The sequence below is a fragment of the Hibiscus syriacus genome, unplaced genomic scaffold (assembly GCF_006381635.1).
Source record: "Hibiscus syriacus cultivar Baekdansim isolate YM2019G1 unplaced genomic scaffold, ASM638163v2 tig00116951_pilon, whole genome shotgun sequence".
Taxonomy (NCBI): domain Eukaryota; kingdom Viridiplantae; phylum Streptophyta; class Magnoliopsida; order Malvales; family Malvaceae; genus Hibiscus; species Hibiscus syriacus.
In genome coordinates, this window is record NW_024063482.1 from 3,383,676 (window position 1) to 3,400,302 (window position 16,627).

General features: G+C 35.8%; 1 protein-coding gene and 2 pseudogenes across 1 annotated transcript; all 3 read left to right on the forward strand.

Annotated features, from left to right (window-relative positions):
- LOC120189174 overlaps nt 1-11,242 on the forward strand; it is an 18,770-nt pseudogene extending 7,528 nt beyond the window's left edge.
- Nucleotides 11,243-13,066: 1,824 nt separating this feature from the next.
- LOC120189190 lies at nt 13,067-13,392 on the forward strand (annotated as a pseudogene).
- Nucleotides 13,393-14,758: 1,366 nt separating this feature from the next.
- On the forward strand, nt 14,759-16,073 carry LOC120188751 (protein RESISTANCE TO PHYTOPHTHORA 1, chloroplastic-like). The gene is made up of 4 exons (XM_039192146.1): nt 14,759-15,069; nt 15,163-15,373; nt 15,453-15,622; nt 15,718-16,073. Exons 1-4 carry the CDS (start codon nt 14,875-14,877, stop codon nt 15,742-15,744), a joined length of 603 nt encoding a protein of 200 aa, XP_039048077.1. The 5' UTR covers nt 14,759-14,874; the 3' UTR covers nt 15,745-16,073.
- Nucleotides 16,074-16,627: the final 554 nt, after the last annotated feature.

The window sequence follows — 16,627 nt, forward strand, 5'->3', positions numbered from 1 at the left end:
ATCTCTTCCTGGGACCTTGAATTGGTTAATGACTCATCGTGCGCATTTCTTTTTAATCAATTGATCATTTTCTTTGTACTCGAGAACCTTCAATTTCCTCCCACATCTGATGATCTGATGGCTTGTTCCAACGCTCTTCCGAGAAGGTTTAAAATAGCCCGAATGACTTATCACCTTGGTGTGAAAACATCCTACCCGAAGGACTTATGGATAACCCGAAAGATTTATTATCTTGCTCGAAAGACTCAAAAATGACCTGAATGATTTAATCATCATGCTCGAAAGACTTACTTATGGCCTGAATGATTTAATCATCATGCTCGAAAGACTTACTGATGACCCGAAGGACTTCATCATCATGCTCGAAAGACTTACTGATAGATTTTCTTCACTACTCTTCGGTGAAGGCTTACAAATTACCCGAAGGATTTAATCATCATGCTCGAAAGACTTACTGATGGCACTTACTGATGGATTTGCTTCACTATTCTTCGGTGAAGGCTTACAAATTACCCGAAGGATTTAATCATCATGCTCGAAAGACTTACTGATGGCCCGAAGGACTTCATCATCATGCTCGAAAGACTTACTGATGGGTTTGCTTCACTACTCTTCGATGAAGGCTTACAAATTACCTGAAAGACTTAATCATCATGCTCGAAAGCCTTACTGATGGCCCAAAGGACTTAGATTGTTTACTAGGTAAGAAACCTTTCTTATTTTTCAAAATCTCAAATTTCATATTTTAATGATAAATCTTTCTCATTTCACTTCATAAAACGACTTAATGGTCGATCCACGTGCCCCGCTTCAAAGCAATGTTTTCTCTGTGGATTGATCCCTGCATTCCTCAGGTTCTGTTTCTCTAAACATAATTCCCTGTATTTGATGTTTAACTTCTACCTTTCAATTGTCGGGATTTTAACATCCTGCATCTTCTCTTTTCACTGAAGGATCTATCAAAACCATGTGTTTATGCATGAAACACGAATGTAATTAAATGTATTAGTGTAATGCTTTTTCTTTTATGCAAATAATGTTCTCATGAATGCATAAATGTCGATTCTATCTTTATTTGACTTCAAAGTGACGAACTCAATCTTCTTATACTTGATCATTCCTCTCCGGGGTTTACTTTAGATACCTGTGCAACATCTCATAATTTTCAAATTGTATTTCTGAAGAGCTTTCTGATTTTCTTCTATCTTCTTGTTGTCTTCGTTTTCTATCTTCATTTCGGAGAAATCGCTTTCTCTCTCAACTTCTTGCTATGATCAGAAATACCACTGTGTTGCCCCATTTCCGTCATTGGCTCAATTATTCTTTCTGAGTTGTTCTCTCTGGACTCTGCCATTGATTGATGCTTGGTTGGTTTGCTTTACAAGGTAAGCTCTGCTCAAATTCACGGTCTGTCCCAGACACTTCAAGTTGTGAGGCTCATTCTCAATATCTTTTTGTGGCCAACATATCATAACTTGAATGTTCTCATTCTCGTGTCACTACATAGTAGTGTTGTCAAGTAGTTTGAAGGCGTCTCTTCACATTGTCATAAACACTTAAGAAGTGCCTAATTTTTCTAACAAAATGTCTTGCATTTTATACAAGTTGTAATATGTGCCCCTTTTGAATAATGAGATCATCTTCTTCTTGATGGGTAATTGACAACGTCACAAGGAAATTTTATAAGTTTCATTCTTCATCCATTCTGTTCTCTTGGACCATCTACTTCAAGATCGTGGAATGCTTCATGTTCTGGCATTGCTTATTCCTTTTCTCCAATAGAGGCATAATGAGTCTCACAAGCTTCAAGGACCTTTCACACTTGAAACTGTCATGCTTGAAAATGTTTTTCCCTTTTCTCTTATTATAGGGATCAAAGAATGAAAGAATTTTATAAAATATTGCCCCTTAATTCAGGCTTACAATCAAATCAAATCATAAACATGAGTTCAAAGAATATCAAAAGAATCAATAACTATTTAATTTTTCAGAGTTATAACTCTTTGACAAGTGTCAGAATTGATGGGTTGGCTTGAGGTTGGCTTCCTATTTTTTAAGGTTTCGGCCAACAAACTTACATTTCTTTCTCGGTCCTTGCGAACATCACAACATACCCCTCCTTCTGGCTTGGTATTTTAATCGGATACAGACAAAATGAAGCAACTTGCATAATCAATTACTAGACTTTATAGAACACTTTTATTTCAGTTCTCTGAAATCTTCCATTTGTTCAAGCCTCGTAGACTCCTCTAACAAAGGCAGTGTAGAAATATCGGTCTAAAAATGAAATTCCTGAGTGCTCGTGTGATATTGACTATAACAGGTGTTCCTTAACTCCCTTAGTCCATCTTTACCGAAACTCCTTATTCATAAAATTGATTTAATTTGCCATTATCTGGCTAGCTGAAATCAGCTTTATTGTAATTTGCCTCTATCGGGCTAGCTGAAGGGTTCATCTCATCATAAAGTCTTTAACTTGACAATCACAGTGGAGCATACACCAAATTGCCAGGTACCCGATCAAGGTCATGGTTTGAATATAATTTATTCATAAAGCCAGAGCTTTTGAGTTTCCTCTATAACCAATTTCTTTAGCGGAATAGCTCAGCTTTATTGTATATATATAATATCATCACCTTTATTAGGCTAGCTAAATTATGTCCATAAAGCCAGGGCGTTTAACCAATTGCTCTAGAGGGACAACTCAAGCTTTATTGTATACATATAATATTATAATTTGGGTATACGGGTCCAATTTCTTAATCTTGTCAAGAAGAACCTGTCATAGTCTAGGTGTTGTTGAAAGTCAGAAAATCTCATCGTTAGAGTTCAATTTCCAAGCAACTGACCTAAACTAGATTCACCTACTCGACTATTCCATCTGTAAGGATCATAATCATCATTGAACGTCATCAACATAAGTGTAATCTAGTCGATTTTGTAACATCATACACAAAAGATGCCCCATGTTGTCCGCTCCTATACATACCTGAATACCAAACCTATTGTTCATCTCCTTATGATAGAAGAAGGCTATATCGGTCCCTGCAATAGAAGGGTATGGTGTTCGATTGTATCTTCTGGAGATAAAGTAAAGGTCTTTGTTTTATCAGGTTTCAACCTTGTCATCTTGTCAAAGATTTATAACTCTAATCATTTACAGAGTTTTTAATTCAGTAGGTATTCAAAGAATTTCAAGTTGCAAATTCGATTCAATGCTCACCATCCTCAAAGTAACATGAATTTATTTAAACATCATTATAAAAAAAACTGAGAAATGATGAAAAACAAGTTCAAACATGATGTTGTAAATGAAATAAAGCTCCATAATGAATGAAATGATCTCTTCCTAATTAGGATGCCCCATTACCCATCTAATGTCATGGTACTTAACTCAAACGGATGTTATATATTGTTCTTTGATGCCCCACTCAAGCTCGTCATCCACTATTCCACCAACTCCTCTGTTAACATCCCATTTGCCACAAGCATCTATATCTCCTTTAACAGCGGCCTACAGTTTCCCGTAGAATGTCCCAATGCCCCCAAGTGGAAATCACATACATTATCTTGATCATAGCTATGAGCAGAAGGGTCTGGTTGCACTTGCCTCGGTGTGAGGTATTGGCCTTCAATAAAATGGGGATACAGATCTGAGATAGGAGTTTGGAACACTTTCAAAGCATTTTTCGATCTTGGGACTTTCTTTGGACGCCTCGAGTAACCCGCTACCCCTTTTCTTTTACGACTTTGAGAGTTCTGGACGTGACATTCATTCACCTCACCAGCTTGTTCCTTTTGATCGGTTGGGTTTTTAGAAGTGTCTTTCAAGTTTCCTTTGCCGATTGCATCCTCAATTAACTCTCCAGTTGTTTTAAGATCCTTGAAGTTATTCGTCGACTTTCCCAACATTAACTCAAAGAAAGGAGCTGGAAGAGAATCGTGAAACATATATGATATTTCTTCTTCTAACAAAGGAGGTTGAACTTGTGCTGCCACTCCTCTCCATCTTAGGGCATATTCTTTAAAGCTCTCAGTAGCTTTCATTCTTATCCTTTGAAGGTCATGACGTTTTGGGGCTAAGCCTTTAACATATTGATATTGTCCCAGAAAAGCATCAGCTAGGTTGACCCATGTCTTGATCTGTTCTTTGTTCAAACGGTTATACCATACTATAGCTGGCCCAGCAAGACTATCATGGAAGTAATGAATCAACATATTGTCATTATTTAGGTACCCTTCCATCTTTCTAAAAACATCTTTAGATGAATTATGGGACAACTAGTGCCATCACATTTCTCAAAATTAGGCACCCTAAATTCATGTGGGATGACCAAATCAGGGACCAAACTAAGTTCTCTAGCTTCTAACTCCTTGTGAGGGGCATTAACAATCTTCATATCTTCAATGGCTTCATTCAACCACCTGAATTTGTCTTCAAATTGCTCAAAATTGACGAGGCTCATCCCTAGGTCTGAGTTAGACGCTCCAGGGCAAATTATCACTCTTGATGTACCAGTCTGATGAGATTGATTTCCTTTATCATCTATTTTCTCTTTACTAGCAGCCTGTGGTACCAGTACCTAGATCATTTGATTCGATACGCCTTGCAAAGAACCCGATGCTTGATTCCCTGTATCTTGTTGTGACCCGACTAACTGCTCTTGCAACTGATCTTGTGATCCCTTATGAGATTTCTCCATTGTTTCCATTTGCTTATTCATGACGATGAGAAAGTAGTATGAATGGATGATCTTGTTATTACTGTCACATAACCTTCCCTAAATTATTTCTGTGTTTTTATAATTAATGCATGTAAAATGCTTAAATAAATACATGTAATGCAAATGCAAATGCCAAATGCAAATACAAAAGGTGTCATTCCAGAGTGACCATCTTAAAACAACTTTCATTGAACACAAAGGTCTCGATACATCAAACAAACTTTACATATAATGGACAGCTTTCACTCTGAACTTTTCTATCTCCTTCAAAAGCCAATTTAATTTCCACTCATGCTCGGGGGTCGAGTTGTCAATCTGCTTTAATTCTCTTGCAAAGCCAGCTAAATCAACCCATTTGTGAGCCACATCGATTGCTTGTGTCATAGTTTCTTTCATGACATTGTCTCTTTTCTCTATCTTGAGTGCCGATTCTCGGAGCTGTAAACACTGCTGTTGAATCTTCCTTGTAAGAAAGTCATTGTGGTTATGAAGCTCTTGTATAAGATCACTGCAATCATCCACAATCTTCATCAACTTCTCGTTCTTGGCTCTAATGGCTTCAAGTTCAGTGTCATTCTCCCGCTTATGGCGTTGATATGAAATTTCCATATTGGCAATGGACTTATTCAACATCTGATTCTCGGTCTGATATCTTCCCAAATTATCAACAACTATATTGCGTCTTTTTTTTTGCAATTTGTAAATCATGAGAAAACTTCTCAACTTGACCTTCGTGCATCTTGCAATTCTTTCCCAACTATTCAACATCATTTTTAAGTTTAGTGACCCCTATTATCCACTTCTCTGAGACATTTCCTATACCAACAATTTTAAAAGTTTGACTGATCATTCGAAAATCATCTCGTATGGCTTCCATCTCTCTGCTCAATTTATTATTTTCACTTCTTAAATAACGAATCAGAGCTTCGTATTTTGGCAAACAATTTTCTTCATGGATGTCCTCACTGATACTCTTACCCTTGGTCACTTTTGGTTCAAACTCAACAGGATAATTTGTTTTCAAACTGGGTTGTCTTTTCAATTCAAACTCCAATACTCCATGATCTAGAAGAAGTTGGACTCGACGTTTGAAGGTGGAACAATTCTTAATAGAATGTCCTTGAATCCCAGCATGATATTCACAATGAACGTGGACGTCATACCAACTTGGATATGGAGATTGCAAAGGTTTCACATAATGCGGTGCCACTTCTCGGGCTTCTAACAGTTCATCATACAATTCCTTATATGATATTGGGATGGAATCACAACGAGATCCACCTCTCAACTTGGGTTGAATTGGAGTTTCCAGTTTTATTTCCCCTGATGTTGGGAATAGACTATCAAACACCAACGAGTTTGGAATGCATGTCTTCTTTTCATCCTTCTAAACTTCTATAGTTGCCACTATTTCCTTGGCATTTCCAAACAACTTGTTGATACGAATAATGATTGTGCGTGGTTTCTCATTTTGGCTAGAATCAGCAGGTTCTAAAGTAGTCCCTTGCGTATCTGACACCTCGAGATTGTTTTCATTGAGTTCTTTCTTTTCTTTGGTAGAAGTCTCTCTTCCTTTGGACAAAACATCTATTCTATCCATCATCTTGGACATTTTCTCTTTTATCTCTCTTATCTCATTGTGCTCTTTGTCAGACATATGATCTTTATGTGCGCAACTCTCCACTATTTTCGAAGCTTTCTCAAGATGCCATTTCTTGACTGTGTTATAGTCTGTTTGATCACGAAACCCCTTGTCCATCATGAAAACCTTTTACTATGATGACCACTCACAAATCAACACCTTTTGAATATGTCATGATCATGCAATGCGGACAAAGAGAAAAAACAACATAGAAACAAGTTAGTACAAATGAGATAACAAAATGACAAAAAGCAACAATAACGAAATAAATAAATTAATGCTAATAAGAATGCAAATGCACAAGGTTTTAATTCCAAAAGTGACCACCATAGAACAACCTTCATTTAGACAACAAGAATTCAGTACACCATGTAGTCAAAATATAAATGTGATTCTTCATTTCTTTATTTCCTTAAGTTGTACTCTTCATGGAATCTAATATTGCGCCCAAAGTTGTCGACGTACTTTATCACCTTTAATGACACTAGATGTCTTTAAATTGAATCTTGAGGTCTTCATTTTTACTTTCAATACGAAGTGATCTTCATGTCTTTGTGAAGGGTCTTCTTGTCCTTGGTATAATTGTATTTATCTTCTGAGAATATCTTGGCCTTCACTCTTTTAAAGAAAGTCTTCAATCAGCTTCAGATTTCTTCATTCATCGGATGTCCTTCTTTATAGATCATCTGAATATCTTTGAACCTCCTAATTTTGACTACATGGTTAAGAATTTCTTGTTTCAGTATGACCAGCCTTCTTATTAGTCAATCACTTGCGAATTAACACCTTGTGATGACATGAAGATGCGAATGCAATAAATCAAAAATAAAATAGACATAGAAAAAAATGGGTTAGTACACATAATATCAACAACAAGATAATAAATATCATAATCATTAAATAAAACCTACCCTTACATGTTGGCTACCCAATCATGTTTTAGTAGATCCTACCCAATATGATATCTACCCCCATCCTTTGTTTGAACATTAAAACCCTAACCGCATAATATCTAATTCACATGCTTGCTTGACAAATAAACCTAACCGCATGATTTCTAATTCGCATGCATTTATTCGAAAAGTGAAAATAAATGACTCAAAAAGCTTTTCCTTGTGTACCCTTCTCACGGGACTCTTAAGGTTCGGGTTAGGCTCGACCTAAGTTCGGGCTCTATGTTCACTATATGTTGGGTTCGGTTCTAAAGTAATAGGTTCTCGAATTGTCCTTGCCGGTGCCCCCTTGGGCTGCCAAACCCTCAATCCTGGCCCATCACAGGCTTTAGGGGATCGAGTTCAATTTCGAGGGAACACACCTCCTTATGTCCATGCGGAGGTGATTACCATCACGAGGACCATAAGGCGTGAGCTCCAGGAGCGATCCACTATCCCATGCGGAGGTGAAAACCACACGAGGGCATAGTCTCTCACTCCTACTTAATTAGGACGGAGCGGGGTTTTAGCTCATGTTATGATAATGCAGCTGTGCAGTGTGTGAGGAAAAGCGAAAAAACAATCAATAAAAACACTCAAAATCAATTCCCAAAACACACAATTATTCTGAAATCATTAGCAAACAGATCAATACAACTATTTAATTGTCAATCGAATTAAATTAAAGAAATCAAAATACAAACAAAACTTATTAAAAACAAAGCGATTAAAAACCAAATTAAAACAAATTTATAATTTCCAATTGCAAAGACAATTAATTAATCGACTATCAGCCTGACTCTCTAAAAAAAAGTCCCCAGTGGAGTCGCCAAGCTGTCGAAACGATTTTTTTCTTGAAGGTGAAAAATGTGAGATTTTTAAAAACCACATTAATTTTTAATTAACCTCTTTCAATTGATTTTTAATTTAAAAAAATGTGATTTAAAAACCTCTCATTTCAAAATTTTTTGGATTTCCTTTACGATCGAAAAAATACGGTTCAAAGAGTCGCCACCAATATTTGATTAGGGTGTGATTGGGCACCCAAAAAATGTTTGTTATTTTAAATAAAAATTAATTTTAATTAAAACAACAAATTAAGGTCTGCGTTACCAAAATCCGATTTCGGGAGTCGGTTACGTGCGGGGAAGGATTAGCACCCCCACAGCGCCCTAAATCGGTACCTAGTCGATTAATTAACGTCTTTGCAATGAACTTTACATATTCAAACTTAATTTGGCTTTTGATCCCGTAACAAAGAAAGAAAAAAAACATTCAAAAGCACTCAAATAAATTAAATTAAAATTATCAAGTCGTTTTAGAAAGATAAAGAATATACGATTATTTACAAATATCGAGACCAGATCTTAAAAGCTATAACAACATTTTCTCGATAAATTTAAATAAACGAACATTTCCTTTTCTTTTGTTCCCAAATTTTAGGTGACGAATCAATTTTTTTGTTTCACTTTCGGGATACACTTTTAATTTAAAATGGTCATAACGACCCTCTAATCAGTTAAGACAGGCCATTCAAGACAATTTTAAATTAAAAAGGGTATTACCCTTAGTCCAATTATGTAATAGGTAGAGTTATGCACGTGAGGCTATTATGCAAATTATGCAAAAAGTGGATGTCATGCCAAAATTAATTAAACAAAATTAAAAATATCATACAACGTGACATATAAAAATTATATACATACATTTTAAAATTAAAAATTATAAACCATGCATATTAACGTATAATGTATAGATGTGACCTAAATAAAAAAAAAGTTATAACATGCTAAACTATAAATTTAAATATATATATATATATATATATATATATATATATATATTAAAAAATGACTAAATTAAAATATACGTAAAATCAAATCTATAAAATCAAAAATAATTCAATGACCTAAATGCACATTCATTCGAATCTGGGAGGACTAAAGCTTAATTATTTCCAAATAAAAGCCTACATAGATAACCAATATATAAAAAAGGTGAAATTACTTAATCAGGGCACCTAAAAGCTGAAATAGAATAAAAAGCATGATAACAGTGACTAAAGCATAAATACATGGTGAACTTTCAAGGACCTTAAACAAATTAACCCTAAACATTTAATATATAATCTAACTATACTAAACCTAAACTAAATCTCACACAGAAAGCCCAAAATATTTAATATAAATATTAAACCTAAACTAAATTAAACCTAAAACTAAACCCCATTCACGTGGAACATGTACACAACACTTAACTCCCTCCCTTTCTCTCCACTCTCCATCTCTCGGCAAAGTTTTCTACACACCAAACGACCACCATTCAAGCACCGGGTAAAGCCCTAAACCAACCCAAGTTCCTTGGTTCTCTCTCTAGATCATGAACCCGAAACTAAAGCTCGCTAGATCGACTGCAAGAAGACCAAAAAAAACAATCTCTATGCCTCTCGAAACCAAACCACCATCGCTTACCTCTAGACACTTTGACTCACACTTCACCGGCAACCTACGACAAGGAATCAACGGTGAGGTAAAATATCTCACTTTTCCTACAGTTTTTTTACTTTTCCACTTACACCACATGTAAACGATCCCTAAATTTTAAGGTCGACGAGGAGGTTGAACCCCAACATCTACTCCGGCGATAGACTCAAATAACTAAGGTAAGATGACTCTTATCCTGCTTTCTTCATTTTCTTTTCGCAATGCAATTATGGCTACTAGAAAAAATATACAGAAATGAAGATAAAACCTTCAAATATTATTATGTTATATTACCTGTATTTCTGGAAAAATGAAGAAAGCCTTGTATCCTCTGTTTCTGTACAATCATAAGGTTCAATGCTCTACCATTGTTTCTATTCCGTTCCCCTCTATTACAATTGCTTCCTTACGAAAATGGGGAAAGAAGCCCCTGTTTTTACAATACTTGATTCAAATGCAGGAGAAAGAACTTCACTGTTTTTATCATTTTTTCTTTCGAACGTACTGTTCTTTTTTGTTGCTCTATTGTGTCAAAACAAAAGAGACGAATGGAGCCGGTTTTTTTGTGCTTTCCTTGATTTTCAAAAAAAATAGTCTCTCTGGTTCCTCCCTCTCGACGATAGATGCCTATCTCCCTGTAAACTGATTTCTTTTTATGTTCTTATTGTCCCCCTTCTCAGTTTTCCCTTCCCAAAACTGTCATTTGAATCGTCCCCCTGATAACACTTATTAACCCCTTATAACTGTCTTTGTTTTACAGGGCTCCACGTGGACTAGCAGCTGGAATGATAATACTGTTGTTTTTGGATTGATTTGGGCTTCCAAATGGTTTGGGTACGGGTTGCAAACGATTTATTATAAGTTCGGACAAAACGAGCATCTACAATATCCATTCAATTTGTTCATTTACAAAGTTTGCTTTGTCTGACACAAATCTTATTTTGGATCAGATATACATAAGTTCTTTTTCATCTGGAATGGGTGCAGTTCCTTGGGTTGTCATGTCTGAGGCAGGTAGCTCTGACCCTACTTATTTCATTTTCTTGAAGTATCGGAGTACTATCGGTAATCCGATACTCATGTCCAACACATATCCGAACATGAGTGTCGGAGTACGACCCGTATCTAATATTCAAACTCGAGCTTGGTTGCAGAAATTCCCAACAAACATTAAAGGAGTTAGCTGGTGAAATGGAAACAAAGCTTTCTTCTTTTGATCTTTAAATTACCCTGCAGTTAGGCAGTACTTTTGAATTTTATCTGCGATTTCATGGCTTGCACAGGTACCTTCATGCTTTATGCTGTAATATATGCGGTGGGTATATTATCTGCGGTCACAGTGGGTTCCTGAAACAAAGGGGAAAACCCTGGAACAAATTCAAGCAGAAATCAGTGCATAGAGAATCATGAAAATGAAGCAGTTGATTCTTAAGTCGAGCACATAGCAAGAAAGAACATGTACGAATGTGATACCACAATTGACATTTGGGATCATATGTTCCTTTCTTATTTTTACAAAACACTCCCCGTACCTTTCTGTTTTCATCACTTGCTGGAATCATTAATTCAATGCAAGTGAAATCTGAGAATTAAATAGATCATTATGATGAGATTTTTTGTCGTTGTTATTTTATGATTTTGAGAATTTTACATACAAATATTATGGTAAATAATTTATTTGGTACCTTATTACTTCTATTTATGTTTTAGTTCCTTAATTGTTTTTCTTTCAAAATAATACCTAAATATATATCATTATCTCGATTACGGGAGAATAAGTGTTGTACCTCACCGTATCTTCTCCAAAATCCATGTCTTAATACTCTTCCCAAGCTTGTAGACCTTCGGAATTTCTCAAAGTCTTGAGAGGTTCGTATCCTCCAAACATTTACAACATCTTGATGTGATCATTGACTGACACATCTAACATATAATTCACTGACAATCAAATCTATTTAACATGTTAATAAATAATCATCATCATCATCCTAAGTCTAACACTAACATTAAATATCAATATAAAAAAAAGGCTTAATACTCAATTAAGTGCAAAAATTATACATTTTTTCTAAATTGGTGCCTACAGTATTTTTTGGCCCATCCAGATACCTAACGTTACAAACGTTATCACTTTAGGTGTCCGGGCCGTCAATCGCATTGTGTCACAATATGATAATTTAAAAATATATAATTTTAAAAATAAAATTATATATATATAAAGAGAAAACACATAAATTTCAAAATAACCCCAAAACTTTAAAAACATTCATTTCAATCCCTAAACCACGTCGACTGTAGTCCTTTGCCGTCAACGAATATCCACCAGACCTCACCTCCCCTCGGCGACCAAAACCCCTATGAAATCACGATTGACCGACGATGAATCCACATTTTATACCACACAAAGCCTAGGATGAAAATCACGATCTCACACGATTTCGACGGTCAATTGGCGACAACTATGATGGCGTGTAACTAGGATGATGGTAGGGACTACGTCGACGGTGGTGGTCATGGTCGAAAAGGGCAGCGGCGGCGGTGACATATTAGTTTTAGGATTTGGGGATTTTGAGGCGTTTTTATAATTTAAAAGAAATTAAGGTTTTTTATAAATATAATAATATTTTAATATGTTTCTAAAACAATTTAAAAATGATGAGATTGTGACATGTGTCACTGAACGGAGAAAACTAACGACAGTTACGGTCCGAACACCTAAAGTGGTCACGTTTTTAACGTTAGACACATATATGAGTCAAAAAATACTATAAGCACCTATTCAAAAAATGATATAATTTAGGCACGTATTTAGATATTAAGCCATATAAAAACCACCATGCAAAGTAGAAAAAAAATGAAATTTTTTTGGCTCCCGGATTTTCTCTCTCTTGACTATAGAGTAACCAAAAACAAATAAGGTGTTTGATTATTAACTTGATGGAACAGTGGCTGTCGTTGAGTAAACATATACGAGGGTCCAATCACCTAACCATAATATAACAACACAGAGAATTGCCATCATCATTGACTGTCTTCCAATGAGTTGATTGAAGAATATTTTGCCCCAAATATACTCTTTTGTTATCTTAATAGAGAAAATCATTTCTTTTGTAAGTCAAATTGAAGGCTAAAACATTATACACAATCGTTGGGCACCCAGAGATTATGGAAGACACGTGCAGGTTAAAACACCGACTGGTTTGTCATAACCTGTACAACACCCCACATCGCGAGGGAAAGACAAAGCTAAACGGTATTTAAGTTAGGATCAGGCACACGAAGGTTACGACCTTACTTGAACAGGATCTGTTCTATAGGCTCGTGCCTCTGTATCCTTGAGTTCTAAGGAGACAGGATTCTAAGTCTGATTGATGAACTGAGGCTGTGTGATCAGAGCGTGATTATCATACTATAAAATAGTAGTTGAGGACGTTATGTTGCGACTGTCGCGGGTGGTTACGTTACGTTAATATTGTGTCGCGACCTTCAAAACCATTATGATGCGGTTGCAATTTAATACCATGGTGATTATTTGTCTGGGTTTACCTTAGCCGGATCGTTCTCAGCTTGGCTTGTCTTGCTGGGGTGGCCACGCAGTTGTCTGACAGACTACAACTTTTTTCCCTTTCTGATAATTATTTTTATGGTCTTAAAGGATCGTAGCCTCATCTTTGTGAATCCATGAACAAGAAGGCGGTCACGCAGTTGTCTGACAGACTCTCCAGTGGTTTAGGTTAAAGGTTTGGTTTGGGTTATGGTTGAAGGTGGTATGAGTGCACGGTGGTGGTTACGGATAAATGGTGATTGTTTTGACTCGAGGTTTGGGAGTTGGACGATGGTGATGTAGACCGACACTGCTGATAGACTATATTGATTATCATGATGGATTCAGGGGAATAGTTGTAACTTTAAAATTTTAATTTTTTTATTAATAAGATGTTATTGTTTCTATAAGTGTCTTTTTTTTAAAAAAAAATATTATTAAGTTTACTTCTAATATAAACTCAGTCGTATAGTTGTATAATACAAGAGATGAAAACTTCAAATTGTGAGATTGAATTAGATGAGATTTGAGTGATGGTAGGTGATGTGGTGTTGTTTGGTTGATGATAAAGGGTTGTAATTCATTTTAAGCACCAATAAAGATTGTAGTTAGTGGCGAATGCACATCTATGTTATGTTAGAGTGGATATACCTCTATTTTAAATTCTAATTTTTTTTTTAATTGGTAATTTATTTTTTTTGATTCTGTTCATATGAAATTTTATTAAAATTCATTCAAATTTTTTTAATTGAAAATTTATTTTATTGTAATTCATCTGAAATTTTATTTGTATTTATTCTAAATAAAAATTTTATATAATTACTATATTATATATATATACACATTTAAAATATTTTTAGATTAATCACTGACTTTAATATAGTGGTCTAGATTTAATGATAGTGTAAATAGTGCTAGATGATGGGTGATTCCTACATGTCAATGAATCAGAATTTAATAACGAAAAATATGTTCATATTATTATAATGTCTGAATTTTAACGATTTAAATTTTACATTGAGTAGATATGAAAGTGTAATATTACGATTGTAGCGATTTTAATTTAATGATAATATTGAAATTAAATTAAATGAATTTAATGTGATTAACCCTAACATTTAAACCACTTGATATGATTTTAAAACCAATCGACCATATTTTTACTAATAAAAAAAGATTGAGGAATTGCATCATGATGTATGAGGCTATTACGGCCATAAGATATTGCTGTGGGTTTTAGGTGAAAGGAAGTCGGGTCAGTCCGGGTTTGAGTACAACAGAACCGGTATTAACTGCAAAGATTAGCCTCGTGTTCCTTATCTCTTTCCCTCCATCAGTCCCAACAATTTCTGGATTTCAGTAACAATTGTTTGAGAGGGTGTTGAACATTCATAGGTGAAAGGAAGTCGGGTCAGTCCGGGTTTGAGTACAACAGAACCGGTATTAACTGCAAAGATTAGCCTCGTGTTCCTTATCTCTTTCCCTCCATCAGTCCCAACAATTTCTGGATTTCAGTAACAATTGTTTGAGAGGGTGTTGAACATTCAACATGTACTCGTTGATGTCAACAACGCCTCTCTGCAACTATGGCGTTTCAAACTTCCCTTTACCAACATCGTCCCATCTCAAATACATCAAGAACAATAACCCCAAGTTTCTCAGCTTTAGGAAAGCCTTACAAATCCATGCAAATGCAACAAACGAAGTCGATGCTCAGACTGGAACGGTCGAGGACCTCAAAAAGGTGCGATTTTCTTCTTCTTTTAGTTGCTTCCATCTTTTACATAGAGGATTGGGTGATTTTGAGGATGTTTCCTTGTGATATGATTGACAACAGGTGGTTCAAAAGACTGCTGCAACCTTTGCACCGAGGGCTTCAACAGCTACTAAAAACCCTGCTGTTCCGGGAACTGCCCTGTACACTGTTTTCGAAGTTCAAGGCTATGTGTCGTTGCTGTTGGGTGGAGCTTTGTCTTTCAATCTCATATTTCCATCTAATGAGCCTGATATTTGGAGATTGATGGGGATGTGGTCCATTTGGATGTTCAGTGAGTTCACTGCCTTATCTGTGTTTCACCTTGTTCTACAAACAACATAATAAACATGCTAATGCCTGTTTCTTTGCAGCTATTCCTTCGCTTCGAGCTCGGGACTGTTCGAAGAACGAAAAGGAAGCTCTTAATTATCTGTTTCTCATCATCCCCCTGATCAATGTTATAATCCCTTTCTTTTGGAAGTCTTTTGCAGTTGTCTGGTCTGCAGACACTGTAGCCTTCTTTGCCATGTATGCATGGAAGGTAATTTTATTTATACCCTTTCATCATCTCATTTCATCACTATTACTTCTTTATGTGATCATTTCGCTTATTGAATATGTATGTGCTTGCTACAGCTTGGATGGCTACATAAAACAGAGTAGGAATTTTGTGCACCGGCCTTCACTTGGTTCAATGGTGCTATCATACTTGATTGATTCCCAGTTTTAAAGCTCATGATGGATCCGAGATACATGCAGATTATACATATTAAAGAGGCAGAGTGTGGTCGTTTGACCTGAGAAAGAATTGGACTCCTCCTGAAAATGTACTTACAAATTCGTATCAGTTAATGTATACTCTTGGAATCTGCTCTCGGTGCTATTTCTCTTATTTCATATGAATTTCAAGCTTGTAAGTTGTTTCTCAAGATATATGTGTACACTCAAAAGTCCTTGTCAGGAATCTAACGATTGAAATTTCTGAATCTCTTCAGACCCTTTTTTCTTACATGCAAATTGATGAATTCCCTATAGTTAGCATGATGTGTCCCGGCGGATCTACAACTTGATCGTTGTAATTTGCTACAAACGGTTTCAATGAAATGAATTAACAAGCATTTGTTTTCAAGTAGTCATGAAAAGCATAGGATGAAAAGGATGAAATGAATGTAATTTGCTACAAACGGTTTCAATGAAATTTGAGCCAGTTGCTACAACTTGCAAGGTGTTTCGTGTTTAACAGCAGAAGCTGGACTCTAAACAAGCACCCTGTTTTCCTAATTTGGTCAAAATCACAATTGGAAAAGAACAAAAGGAGATTATTAAACATCATGCATTGAAACTGTGGTGTATACTTCGCACATTAAAGTCTGATGTCGAACTCTGATGCCCGGTTGTGCATAGCAGCGGGGAGCATCAGTCTCCAGTCGGATATGGATAAAAAAATGCCGGTGGATTCTTGTCAGTGGTAAATGATATAGATACAGCTATTATAAACTTAACATTCAAAAGATATAGAACACTTCAAAAGATAGATGAGGAAGGA

Excerpts from the sequence above, each read along its gene's own strand:
- LOC120188751 (XM_039192146.1), top strand. The coding sequence starts at position 14,875 with ATGTACTCGTTGATGTCAACAACGCCTCTCTGCAACTATGGCGTTTCA. Across the intron at positions 15,374-15,452 it reads GTGGTCCATTTGGATGTTCA|CTATTCCTTCGCTTCGAGCT; the intron begins GTGAGTTCACTG and ends GTTTCTTTGCAG. Across the intron at positions 15,623-15,717 it reads TTGCCATGTATGCATGGAAG|CTTGGATGGCTACATAAAAC; the intron begins GTAATTTTATTT and ends TGCTTGCTACAG.